This window comes from Pleurodeles waltl, chromosome 7 (assembly GCF_031143425.1).
Source record: "Pleurodeles waltl isolate 20211129_DDA chromosome 7, aPleWal1.hap1.20221129, whole genome shotgun sequence".
Lineage (NCBI taxonomy): Eukaryota > Metazoa > Chordata > Amphibia > Caudata > Salamandridae > Pleurodeles > Pleurodeles waltl.
Window position 1 is genome coordinate 574,933,555 of NC_090446.1, and position 13,732 is coordinate 574,947,286.

The following is a 13,732-nucleotide window of genomic DNA, read 5'->3' on the forward strand; positions in this document are numbered from 1 at the left end:
TGAAAACTGAGTTTTAGAAAACATATCCTTTGCACATCAACACAAAATATTCTGATTTGTTTTCATCCTATTAAAATATTTTATCGACATGATTAAATAAGACTCTCCAACGCGAGTGGTCGAGTGGATTTTTCGAGCCCTGTCAGGTGACTTATAAAAGCCATAATGGCTTGCTGTAGTAGATTCAGCTTCATTTAAAGGAGGTATCTGATGGATGTCCTCATGTCATCGACAAATAATTGGTGATAATAAAGGCTTATTTGCTCACAGAGGAATGCATAAGACAAAACTCACTGTTAGTTGAATTGACAAGTATGTATGGCTGAGGAAGGGGAGCCCATCAGAAATGATCTCATGCAAAACAATTTAAAATTTCAGATCCACATTTTACAGTAGCACACGAAGCCAAAGGAAACTTCTGGTAAGAACTAGGAATTAGGAATTCCTTTATTTTTTCTCTGGACATCATAGGCCATGGACTATGAAAGGCTTGCACTTATCTTACTTTCTGCACTCAAGAAATTTTGCAAGCCATCTGCTAGAGTCTCACAATGAAGCCAATTTGACCACCTCAGGAAATTAATCCAGATATAAAACTTAAGATTTACTATTCAAGGGTGACTCCAGTGCCTGAAGACTTTATAAATCCCACTGCCCGCACCAAAGGATGGACCACTTTTCATAGACTGCCTGGAGCAGTATGTACGTAATCACTTAGCAAGTACATTGACATTGGAAAATAAATAGAAAATCCCAATTTGGGGAAAAGAGAGCTTGGAGAAGATCTGAGGAGTCGCACTTAGGATATGAAAGGAGGTTTGTCAGCAGAGGTAATGGTTTCTCCCCCCCACTTGGCAGATGGCCAATCACCATATTTAGAGATTTTCTTTAGGTAGGTGGGAATCTATGTGTTCAGCAGAGCTAACACTGTTGTAGCTCTTATTGAGGCTCTGAGGGTTTGCCAGATGGGAGCCTTGTTTGATGCATCCGTTTGGCAAAACATTCATTTTCTGAAAACAAACTACTAAAGCAGGAGTTTGTTTTCAATAAACAAACAAAGGGCCAGGAAGCACTGTGCTTTTCTCCCACTTGGGATGGCATGTAGTGGTCAGCAACCCCAGGTATAGAAAATTAGTAATGATCAGCCCTACCTAAAAGGAGCAGGTTGACTGCCACTAGAACCCGATAGCCTTCTGACGGACAGGCTGTCTGGTCACGGGACACTGGCAGAGTCAGCTAAGGTATCAATCAACTCAAATGAAAAAAGCAACAAGAAGCCCCAAGAAGAGGGGAAGAGATCCAGCTCGGAATTTGACTTCTGTGCAGCTCAGATACGTATGACTGAAAATAATTATTTAAAAATAACTTTTGGGGCCAAGAAAACTTGCATGGCAGTGTGTGCTTTACAAAAGCTGACTTGTCCTCTCTGAACTGTCTGCACAGTTGAAAAATGGCACACTTGCAGAAGCGATGCAGTACATTTTTTTTTAGCAGTGCATCAAACTTTTCATTTCAATATTTCCCAATATTACATTCACATAAGGACACTCCCAAGCCCCAGCGATTTGCTGGTTTTTGAAATATAAAAAAAAAAATGGTTTCCCTACATCTTTACTAAATACAAATCTTTCTCCACTTGATCTCCATGAAGTACAGTATAGGGTGTTTGCTAATACATGTCTCGGTGCTTAATTTCTTACATTGCTAATAAATCACTAAGCTTTGTAATAGAAACTGCTTGCTACGCACAAAGGGAATAACCTCAGGAAAATTTCATATCCAAAAAAGGTGTACCTGTTTTGTTTAAAAAACAGAGAAGGTTCCCTGGGCTTTCGGTAAAAATACAGCATGTTAAAGAATAGCTGATCCCTCCTGTGGCTCACTGCAGGAACTCAGAGTCTCAAGGGGCAATATCTGTAATCAAACCTCATCCCATCATGTATCAAACCACTACCAATTTAGTATGGCCTCAGCTTACCCTTTTCCTCTTTTTCCTCCTGTTGTTTAGCTTGTTGTTTGCTTAGCTTGTTTTCATCTATTTCATCTGCAAACATGTCAAGCGGCTCATGCTCAGCAACAGGCCCAGTGGGGACAGATGCTGGTACAGCAGTCAGCATTTTCAGCCGGAAGGCCAGTTTTTCACAGGTGTCCTGGTAGATCTCATATACACCCCGGGCCACCATCTGGTCTGCCAAGCCAGTCAGACGCTCTAGTTGTCCTTTGCGGAGCTTCTCTGCTTCATCCACTGGCTCCTCCTCTTGCACCACTGAGGCTGGCTCCCCCTCTTTTGGTTTGCGGGGCTTCCACTTGCGAGGCAAAGCCAATTCTTTGGGCCCCCGCACACCCAGGCGCCGGATAGCCTTAGCCACTGTCTCTCCAGGCTGCAGCATCTCCAGCAACCCTTCCAGCAGGGCCTTCTTTTCCAATGGAGTCCTCCCTTTAGCATCCATGTCATCATCATCATCATCATCATCATCATCTTCATCCTTTGTTTCATCATCTCCCTGTTTCACAAGGATCGTTTTTCGCTGCCCAAGACCCTGGTCTTTTACCTTCACCTTGTGGGGATAAAAAACAAAAAAGTAGTCAAAATCAATAAGGGGACAATTATATTAGTAAAGAGCCACCTAGGTGCTAGTCTTCTACCTGCATAATAAGAAAGCAGAGGTTAGGTGGAGAGCTGAGGCTACACTTACCCAATCAATATTGTCCAGCCAGTTGTCACGAATTAGGGTCTCTTTGTTCACAAAGTAGTTACCCTCCGAGTCAAAGTGGCCCTCCTCCATCTCCTCTTTCAAGTTAAAGGGTGTGATTCGCACTCCATCCTCGAAGTCCACAGTGGCAGACTCCTGGCCTGGGGAATAAACAAGAGACCAGGTTGAGAGGAAGGGAGTGGAAAGACATTTATGTTGAAGGGCAGCAATGAGATGTGTGAAGAGGAGGAGTGGTTTGGAGGAGAAATAATGGGAGCAAGAGAGGTAGGTGGGCAAATTAAGACACCAAGAGAAAAGGAAAATCGGGGTAGGGGGGTACGGCAGAATAAGACCAAGGAAGAGATACTGAAATAACTGCAAAACTGACATTTGGAAGAAAAACGAAGATGGGAAGAGACAAGTGTAGCAGCGGTAGAGGAAATGAGACACTCAGTGCCTAGTGAAGCAAAGATAAGAAGAAAGCAATTTGATGTAGAGAGAATTCATTTCTCAAGGACCTCCAGATCGCCCATTACTTCTGCTCATATGAAACTGTATTCAACCTCAGCCCTTCAAACCATGGAGGAGCTTGTTCTGCAAGAACTCGGGCTTTACTCCTCCAGTAGGTGCCCAATGGACATAGACATCCCGTGGAGGGAAAGTTTTTTTTGGCCGGGGGTACATGCTCAACAGGTCCCCCCTCCTACCAAGGATGTCGCACTTTCAGCCTTGCCTTCAAGCGGTGCAGGAGACAGAGTAAGGGGATCAAAGACTCCAGTTCTCACCTGGATTGGAGAAGGGACTACCGACCCCACATGTTTAGCCTCTTCCCCTGGGCAATCCCAAATGCAAAGCCTATGAATGTGCGACATGAGCAGAGAGATGCAGTATTGGATGAGCAATGAAGGCGGTATTATCAGCGCTCTCTTTTAGCTGTAAGCACTAAATGCGGCGCTTCTTCCCTCGAGGGGCCAAAGGCTGCACTTATTGCTCTGGGGATCCAATCAGCACTGCCTTTTCATTTGGTTCCCTCAGGAAGTACTGGCCTGCTACGTTTCCGAATCCGCGTAATCTACAAGGCAGAACACTTGTTCCGTTGGCTCTAGGTGAAATCCAAGGCCAGCTCTTGCTCTACGTGTGGCATCCATACACTCACCTTCGACGTCCTCTGCATTTAGGATATCATACTTAGTGGAATCATTGCCACCCTCGTCATCATCATCATCCTCTTCATCGCTGTCCAGGGAGTGTTTCACCTTAAAGCGGCTGCCAGGTCCGCTCACCCCAGTGGTCTGCTCAAACTAGGCATGAAGATGAGAAATAGAACAGGGACATTTTAGGGAGCACTTGCGCCTAGTTATGAACACATTAACCATAGCTTTCTAGGGATGTGCCATTCACAGCAGAGACATATTATTTATTAATCGCTTATGGCACACACACATCTCCTTCTTGAATAAAATATCCCACCAACATTAACCATGTGTGGAACAACACTTGTTTTTAAGAATGATCCTTTCCTTGTGGAAGGATGGCTCCTGCCACTGTAACTGCTGCTTCTTCTACAACTGACGTTTCCTGATCTAAACATTACACTAGATAAAGTGATAGTTCTTGTGTCAAATTCCGCTTTTCTGTATGCATACTGTGGCTCCAGCCGGGCACAGGATTTGGGGACTACTGTCACCGGTAAGGACAAGAGTGCAAAAGGGATTTTGTGGAGGGTGGAATGGGTTCTTGCAAAGTAGTTGGTCAAAAGAACAAAATAACACTTTTTCCACTGACAAAGTGAAAAGAGTTAACATATTTAATGAAACACGTTTCAGAGAATAAATCACGGCTCACCTCCACAGTTAAAGTCGATAAGATGGAACAAGGAGGTACCCCTAGACATCATATGTAACAACAAATTCCATAAGTTTATTTCATTCCGTGATCGGTCCACCAAGGCACCACACACTGACTGAAATTTAAGCTACGTTCTCTCACCCTTTGCTCTAAACAGTGCATACTCTAGCTCATAACAAGCAGTTTGGACATCCCGTGCTGTAGACTAGATGGTTTGAGATTAATCCAGTTTTTCACGATGCGCAGCCAGGCGACAACCATAATAACAAATGTAAAGTATTCACATTTCTTTGATATGCTTGCATCAATTCCCAAGTGGATTGATTATGTTGAAAGAGTACATTTTGTTGATGTGCATGCTAAATATATAACCAGATTTTTAACCAATACTGTTCTAACCATGGACATATTGCAAAAATACAAATCAAGTCTGCACCACAGCGTGTACATTTACAACTGTTTTTAAATCCTCAATGAAATAATGTATATAATGCAATTAAACAATGTATAAACAGTCATAAAGGTATCTTTAAATTTGCAGGGCAGAAGACGTAAGTAACCAAGAGAAGTACTATTTCTGGATTATTTCACTGAAGGTATTATCCCACATCCAAATCCAATATCAAACTGTGCAACTGTGTGATCCTGGCCCTCTTTTTTGATCAAGCTATATAAGGTCTAATCAGGGTCTCTGAAATAATTTGATCAGAGAAACCTCTCTGATTTGCAGAATGTTCTCTCCACCACTTCTGATATGTAAAGTTTTGAAGAGGCCTGCCCTTGATAATTCATATTTTAGTTGGATTTGGGGAAATGAACTGAACATTTAGTACAGAAATAGCTGTCCAACTGTTTGAATACCAGCCCTCCTTCACGCCTTCCAACCTGAATATTGACATATTTAGCATGAATGGGACTGCCCCAAAATGCTGTGTATGTATTACACTTTGCAATTGTGAAGTTATCATTGATATAATGGCAGATATTATAGGCCAACTAATGTCTAAAAGGGGATAGTTTATATTAGCTGGGACCACTAAACTGCAAAAAGAGCCCAGGAACACTAAATCCTATCATCAATCCATAGGCTGAGGGTACAACATGCAGAGACAAATCAGCTACTGGGCTCATAAATAGTATAAACATCAACCGTCCCACAGAGCTCCGTAAAATGGTAGTGAGTTCTGGAAATGCCCCGCCTCCTTTTTCCTTCTCCAATTTAAAACATCTTAGTGTACTAGGAGGCTTCCTGTACACACAAATAAAGCTGGTGTGAACTAGGGTTCTAGAAAAGAAAAGTTGGCGATTAATGAGGGACTACAAGCAGATATAAAAACGTTAGGCAGCCTATTCACTTTGGCAATATTACATAAACCAATTAACCCTATAGGGAGTTTGTGCCCCACTATATTAATACCTTGTTGAAGTAAATGAATATCTGGCATCAGACATATCAGAACTATCCAAGTTAAACGTAATGCCCTGGTACATTTCAGATGGAACAACAATTGAGTCCACAGTAGCCATTTTGTATCTACAGTAAATTTGGGTTTTGTTGACATTTAAGAAAAAAAACTGAACATTATTGTCAGATTTAAAAGATGCTATGCGTTTAATTGTATTATGCGGTTAGTATAATAAATCAAAAATATCTGAACAGCATTTCAGAAAATTGTGCATTGTAAAGCACATTGTGCTAGTAACATTAGTCAAAAGGGTCGAATTTTAGACAATACTCATTAGGAATTTCTTGAACATAGGTTTAAAAGCACTCAAAGCAAGGATTTGTTTTTCCCCTACAGACACAGGTTTGAATCCCAGCAAGTCCACTCAGCCTTTCATCCTCACAAGTGCAGTAAAATAAATACCCCTGAATTCAGTGACTAGCATTTCCAAATAGTGGCAAGGTATTCTTAGGGGTGAAACCAGGAGGTCACAGGTTCTAATAATAGCAGGTGAACTAAGTCTTCCATCCTCAAAAGATCGATGAAATTAGTACTTTGGTGTTCGCTAACAAACGTCCATTAATTAGCGCCAAGAAAACCACAATGAACTTGAACTTTACAAAAGCATGCTATTACAGGTAAGACAGTCACAGCATAGGCACCACAAATAAATTACAGATTCGCGTAATGTCTACAATTATCAAGAGGATCAGGGTTTCAGCAGTTTTTAATCTATTCTTTAGCACCCTTTGCCACATCTCTGAATTCTTGCATCTGAATACATGTTCTAGTATTTTGAATAAGCACATGTATAGTTCGCGTTGTACAATAACAGATCCTCAGCATGGGTATATTTCACAAAAAAGTACTGTAGCCACTTTGCCACAAGTGCAGATCTTTGTGGATTTTGCAACGCGGGGAGAGCCGTGTATGTCCTCGGTTCATGTTCAGTCACGACATTTTCGGCAGCCTCTACCTTGTTCTGCCCCATCTCTCCTGCACCCATCACTTGGCTCCGATGTAAGTGCGTTAGCTATTCCCACAATGCACTGCAGAGGGGGCCAACACTGCAAAGAACACTGGTACTGGTCATACTAGTGTCGACAGAAAAGTACTGTCAAGAAGGACACGTCCGTTCCAGCAGTATGGCGCACTCAGGAGAACATAGGAAAGTGGGTACAGACGTGCTTTAAGAAGTAATATGTTCTGATCCAGTGGTCATGGCGCAAAATGACAGCTAAATCGAAGGACGACATCCGTTTCCGGTTCCCTACTTTAGTACTGCTACAGTCGCTTTATTGGATTTCGCCACAAGGCATATGCAAAATGAAAGTGTTCTTCTAAGTATACGATATTTCATCAATTAAGCGGATCCGCAACACTACTTATTCTTAAATATGATAAAATCAGAAACTAGAATCAAACAACATTGGCAAAGCAGATCGGTCTGGTGTCGGCTGCCATCCCTTTAGCTTTGTCACAGCTTGATTTGTCATGGTTTTTGAGAAACCTTATTGTTGGGAGAGCCGTCTAGCTTTTATGGACTAAATTTTTTTTTTTTTAAATCACTTTGCCATGGTAGTCCATACCACTTAAGGGTTACTGCATTGTTTAGATGTGCTCCTTGTGGAAGAGTAGAATGCGGTCTCTCATGAGGAATTAGCCAATGGCTGAAATGGGCTGACCCATATTGTATGCTACAGTGGGTGGAACAACATGGGAATCACAATAACTGACCAAGGAAGGAAGAGGAATGGATGAACTGGTAAAATAAAAAGGTTTTGACTAACACTGGATTTCATACATGCACACTAAGAAATTACAGCACGCTTTTAATCCCAACAGAAGTGAAGAAGGTGTGCTAATACCAACCCTAGTAGTGGGGGTTCACAAGAGAAACCTAAATAGAGTTCCTATCTCAGTTGCCTTTTTAGTGTAATAAACAGGGTATTTTAATATTAAATGTTCCAGGAAATAGTCACTCCGTTCTGACATAAAACAACTATACTACTTCCTGAGCCTTACATGTGAAAACCTAGTCGTGTTAAGGAGTATTAGGCACCTGCCTCCCACATCATTGAACATAACGTTCAGGTCAATAAATGAATACATTGCTCTCCTTTCTGGAAGCAGATTTCAGATAAGATATTCATAAGGCCCAATACATCCTCTAATTTAAGAGTAGAAAGAAGATGCTGTGTTACTTAAAGAGCAAGCCAGGTCCTCTCTTTGGTGTACCACTAATGTAGATGTAAGTGCCAGCAGACCTGCTCCAAGAGTAAGGCTACTGGGGTTTCTATACAAAAAAGTGACAAGATGAGGTTCAATGTATAGAAACGATTTAAAACACAGACAGGGCAATGGCCTTGCTTCACATAACAGCTCACGGGCCGTTTTAAGCAAGTCATGTCGCTTTTTGGATGACCAACAGAGCTTTGAGAGACACGTTCTCTATCCTTTGCAAAAAGGTTAATTGGCAGAGGGTCACCATATTTCAATAAGTCACAGTGTCATCGACTTTGCCACTTTCAGCCAAAAGCAGTGACTCCACAGGAAGGTCACCATACTTCCTGTTAAAATAGCCCGAATTAGGTTCTTGTGCTTTAAATAACTTTAGATATTTGAACCATTTGGAATCAGGTGAAAGATTAAGGGCAAGATATTGAAAATGGAGGGCTTTGTGAAATTGTTCCTGCTTGATGTGGAACAGACAATGTGAGTTAACACCATCGATAAACATTTCTTATGATCAGAAGCAGCCATCAATTAGGTCTCTTCCCAGGCAAAATAGGTCTTTTTATTTAAAACAGGCATAGAAGAACATTCTCATGGTGGCACTTAAGACTGCAATGTCCACACAGGCTAACAGTAGGACAAGAGTGGCTTTTATCATAGGGAAAGTAGGTACTATAGGATGGATTAATATTCATGCCAGAGGGAGCGCATTTCCTAAAAAATAATCAGACTTGAGTCTTTGCTGAAAAACCCACAGTCATCTGGAAGCACAGCAATGCTATACTATTAACTGGAATGGGCATGTTGTGTCATTAATTCTTCTAAAGTTGTTTTTGACACTGAACCACTATATTTTTCCCGCTCCAACAGTAATTTGTTCCATCTTAGTCGGTCAGCTTTCAATAGATCTGCATTTGGAACATCTGCACCACAAACACTGAAAAACTTCATCAAGCCTCCTGGATCCATTAGAATTGTTCTCCTGGGGATCTTTGCTCCTCTTCCAATCTCTGAATTGTTTCCACAACTGTTGCTCACATTGTATGCCACGCTCTTAATCTATAGCTTGCCAGAGGCCAGGTCCTTTCCTAAGCAAATCACTCTGGACAACACACTGTGGTCAGGATTCACTTGAAGTTTAGTTCAAAGGGAGCAGAGAGGTGCCAATCGCGGGGTCCCTCCTTACAACTGGTTCAGCACACAAGTAACAATTTTTCACTTCTTATTCAGAATAGAGCTCTATGAGGAGGGACGCTGAGTTTAAAGGAAAGCTACCCAGTCAACGACTGGTCAGGGTGGGAGGCAGACATATCCGGCAGCATTCCTTTTTGTTCCAAGTGCAAATACGCTAGAATTTTAATAAGGAGTGAATTGCAAGCTACTAATATAGTTGATTTAGGATAAAGTAGGCTTATTATGATAATCTTTCTCTACAATGGGTACCCATGCCTGGTCAGGCAGTTACCAAGCATACAAACCCACAGCCACCACATTCAAGGCCTTTTAAACATGCAAGATACGCTTAGGGCTAATTCAAAGACTGCTCAAATGTCACACCCATGATCAACAAATCAAGTGGACGGTACCTTGTTGTCCTTGGGTGCCTAGCAAGAATGCTGCTCCCAGAGTTCCAACATGTAATCACTTACCTTTTTCTTGGGTAGGTGTAGGCCCTCCAGCTGCTCATCCACAGCCCCTTCCTCAAAGGTTACTTTGCGTTTAGACATGGTCCACCTCCTCAAAGTGGGCACACTTGACCTGGAAGAGAGACAGACATGAAGACAAAGACTACCAAGGAAGTGATGGAATGGTCAAGGCAGATGTGGACGAAAGGAAGCAATTGTGAGGGCTGAACAGCCTTTCCTCAAGGCACCTACACGAGTGCATTTTCAAAACACATGCAACTCCGCACCCTAGGCTCTTTCAGTAGTAGTATTCCCAAAGCAAGGATTTACAAGACTGAAATACTAGACTGACCAAAAAAAGAAGGATCAAGTGCACACCAACCGAAGTCTACGAGTCTCAACATGCAAGAGCCCAACTAACACTCAAAAAACACCAGCTGTTGCCACCTTCAAGTCCTACTCTTTCTCCCAGCATGCGCCTTTCCTTATCAGTCACATACTGCTGACATGAAGACATAATAAACTAATGCAGTGTTGGCACAGTTAACACAAACTGGTGTGTGCAAAAGGTGTCATGCGGCAGCAATTCTTGCCATCCGTTACCACAAGATACTGTTATCAGTCGCCTGCAGCAACAGGGCCAAACAACTAACCAAAGGGACGCTCAGATATACGAGTAACAAGAACATGCGTTATGTTCAGCACGACTAGGCTGTAGACAGGGGGATAACACCATCAGAAGGGACACCGGCAGTGGGAAGATAACCTACAGAGGGGAACGTTCCTACAATAGGGCATACAGTGAATGCTACGATGAGACTGCAAAGAGTGTTTTTTTAAACGATTAATACATCAGCAGTGAATTGTTATTTTGATCCTCTGTCATTGGCGATAACTTGTTTTGTGTCAGAATCCGATCTTTAAACTATCTTTTATTGATCCAGCTATTATTATTATGCATTTCTGTTAATATTATTGATCTGGCCTCTGAAAAGGGTTATGATCCCTAACCCGTTATTTGTTGAGTCTGATAATGACTTAAGAAATTCCTAATGAAAGCCTGATATAAGGTGGATATTACAGACTGCAGTTTTTGCATGGGTACAGTTCATCCCTGCCACTGTCCGACTTGTTGCTATTATAACTCTTCTTTACTACATCAAATTGGGCCTATTGTTATTTGGCTGTAAGAGAGCCCAGCTATTATGTGAGTAGAACTGATCCGTCATTGGCGGGGTATTATTGATCCTACATTACTTGTGTACTACTGAACCTGTGAGGAAGCTGAATATTATTGACTCCATCACTGGCTGGGAATTACTGATCTCGTGTTACTAGGCGTATGTTAATGATTCCCTTTCATTGACTGGATATGCCTGATCCCCATTATTGGTGTCTTGCTATTTATCCACGATAATTAGCTCGGAATTACTTATACTCTCAACTATTTGTTTTGTGTGGCAGCTATTATTTTCATTTTCACTCTGTGGGCTCCAACGGCAGAGACCAAGTATTTGTCCAGTTGTAAGTGTTGCTATGCAGCGTTCCAAACACTGCCAGACGAGGATTAGCAGGTTATTATGTACTCCAGAGAGTAAGATTCCCCACCCCAGCCTAATGGTGGCTGTGGTTGTTGACTATTTACCACAGAATCAACGCAGACTTATATTGCATCATTTGACAAGTCTAAAGATGTACAATTTCCTAAACCATTTACTCCCAACAAACAAGACAGTTCTGTACATCCAAAATGTGTGTGTTCCTGTAACCACTTGTGGAAACATTGTTGCTTGTGGTAATAACATACCCACATTAGCAAACCATTCTTCGTAAGCCCTCCTCCTCATAGCTCCTGTGCCCTGCTGACTGCAGGTACTTCATTCATGGACTTGATTTTTAGAGATCTGACTTAGGAGCTGGAACCCACATTGTGCTCAATCCCAAATCAGTTGCTCCAGCTCTACCGGGTACAATGTCAAGGGATGTGGAATTCTTACAGCCAGACGCCCATGACATATTGTTTGTAGTAGGCCTGACCCCCTGCAGCACAAACCCTTTGGCTGCCAGTTCATAGTAGCACATTATGGAACAAGGAAGGGAAGTAATTGTCTGCAGTTGAGGTAATATTTGTTTCCATATGCTTATGCTGTTCAAGCTTGTATTTGTGGTTCATTAATGCAAAGCCTTTATTATCAGGGCGAGTGCTCTAACTACATGTCACAAGCTCAAATTGCCCTACTGACAGTGGTTCGAGAAAAAATAAAAATGTACCACATTTGCAAAGTTTAACAATAGGAGGCTACGTGTAATACTCCCACAATACTCTCTGATTAGATGCAAATATTTGCATAACCTTGAAAGCAAGAAAAAAATGCAACTAGGAAAAAACGTTTTGCTAAGTTACGCTGAAATTTTAGTTACCATTTCTTTGAAGCATCATTCAGTAAAACGCTTTGATGCATACAAGTATTCCAAAAAATATTCATAATAGAAAATCAGTGAAACCAGTTTCAAAAAGGAGTATGAGACACAAAAATAAACAAGCACAGGCAAAGGCAATAGGTCTGACATCAGTGGTCAGTCTTTTGGTTTGTCAATGTGTGTCTTATTTTAACATGGCTTTTATAAAACTTTATTGTTGTAGGAGCTGCTGGGCCCTCACCACTGTAACAAACACTGGCAAAAATATTTTTTGATCTCAAAAAGCACATATTGCCTCTAGTTTATGGCACCGCACAAAACTACTTTGTGTGCCAAATGCTTCTTGTGAAAGAGCGATGGATAGAAAGAAAGATAGAATTTAATAAAAACAAACAGTCTTGGTTAACGACAGACTAAAGTAGGAGCCAAATTGTTAAAGGTTATCACAAAAGTGTACCCATACGTCTTTGCATTAGTACATATTTCATGAATTCACATAAATCTATAGTAGTAGACTAGGAACTCGTACTTCTAGAAAATACTTGAGACCTGCATTTTAGCACAAGCAAATATGCACGTGTGGATTTGCTCATGTGAAAATACGTTGAACGTTTAGAAGTTCACTTTCCCTTTAACAACTTAAAGTTTTACTTCTGCCCTTTTCAATATTACATTTTCAGCCTTTTCCAGTTTTGGAAAAGATTAGGAAAGAGCTTGTGAAAACCCACAAACATGCAAAGTAGTAAGTTTGCACAGACTCAAAAGGGCTTTCCAATCCTGAAACGTTTGCTTACCGCTGCCTCCATCCCCAGTATGTAGACCTGGAGAAATATGGCAAAACAAGGGAATTGCTAGCATTCAAGCCCTGCCATAATGTGTAGTTGCTGTACATGGCACCAAAGGGACAAGTAGATTTCTTTTATAGGGCAATTAGATTTAGGAAGAGCTGGAAACACGCCAAAATCAAAAACCTCCTCAAAAAACCCAAAGCCGACCCAAAGGACCTCTAGAACTTCCAGCTTATCTCCCTGCTCCCCTTCCCGGCAAACGTCATCGAGAAGGCTGTCAACAGACAACTAACCTGCTTCCTCGAGGAGAACCGCACCCTGGACCCTTCCCAATCCAAATTCCGCAGCAACCACAGCACCGAAACGGACCCCATCGCCGGCAATGACAACATCAGAACCACACTGGACAGCGGCGAAACCGCTACCATTATCCTCCTGGACCTCTCAGGCGTGTTCGACACCGTCTGCCACCACACCCTATGCTCACGCCTTAGCAATGCTGGAATCCGCGACAGAGCCCTGGACTGAGTCACCTACTTTCTCACCGGCAGAACACAGAGTCTGCCTCCCCCATTCCGCTCGAAGGCCACTGAAATCATCTGTGGCGTACCCCAGGGTTCGTCCCTCAGCCCGATCCTCTTCAACATCTACATGGCCCGTTCGCTAACATCGCCTGA

At 42.0% G+C, this 13,732-nt stretch overlaps 1 protein-coding gene across 2 annotated transcripts in view; it reads right to left on the reverse strand.

Annotated features, from left to right (window-relative positions):
* Nucleotides 1-13,732, reverse strand: part of CD2BP2 (CD2 cytoplasmic tail binding protein 2) — a 56,216-nt gene that overhangs the window by 23,583 nt on the left and 18,901 nt on the right. For both annotated transcript variants that reach the window (XM_069244370.1, XM_069244371.1), the window contains exons 2-5: nucleotides 9,871-9,979; nucleotides 3,850-3,994; nucleotides 2,697-2,854; nucleotides 1,979-2,558 (exon numbers count right to left, since the gene is read on the reverse strand). In XM_069244370.1, the coding sequence (XP_069100471.1) occupies nucleotides 1,979-2,558; nucleotides 2,697-2,854; nucleotides 3,850-3,994; nucleotides 9,871-9,948 (961 nt within the window). In that variant the 5' untranslated portion in view covers nucleotides 9,949-9,979. The remainder of the gene's footprint in view (nucleotides 1-1,978; nucleotides 2,559-2,696; nucleotides 2,855-3,849; nucleotides 3,995-9,870; nucleotides 9,980-13,732) is intronic.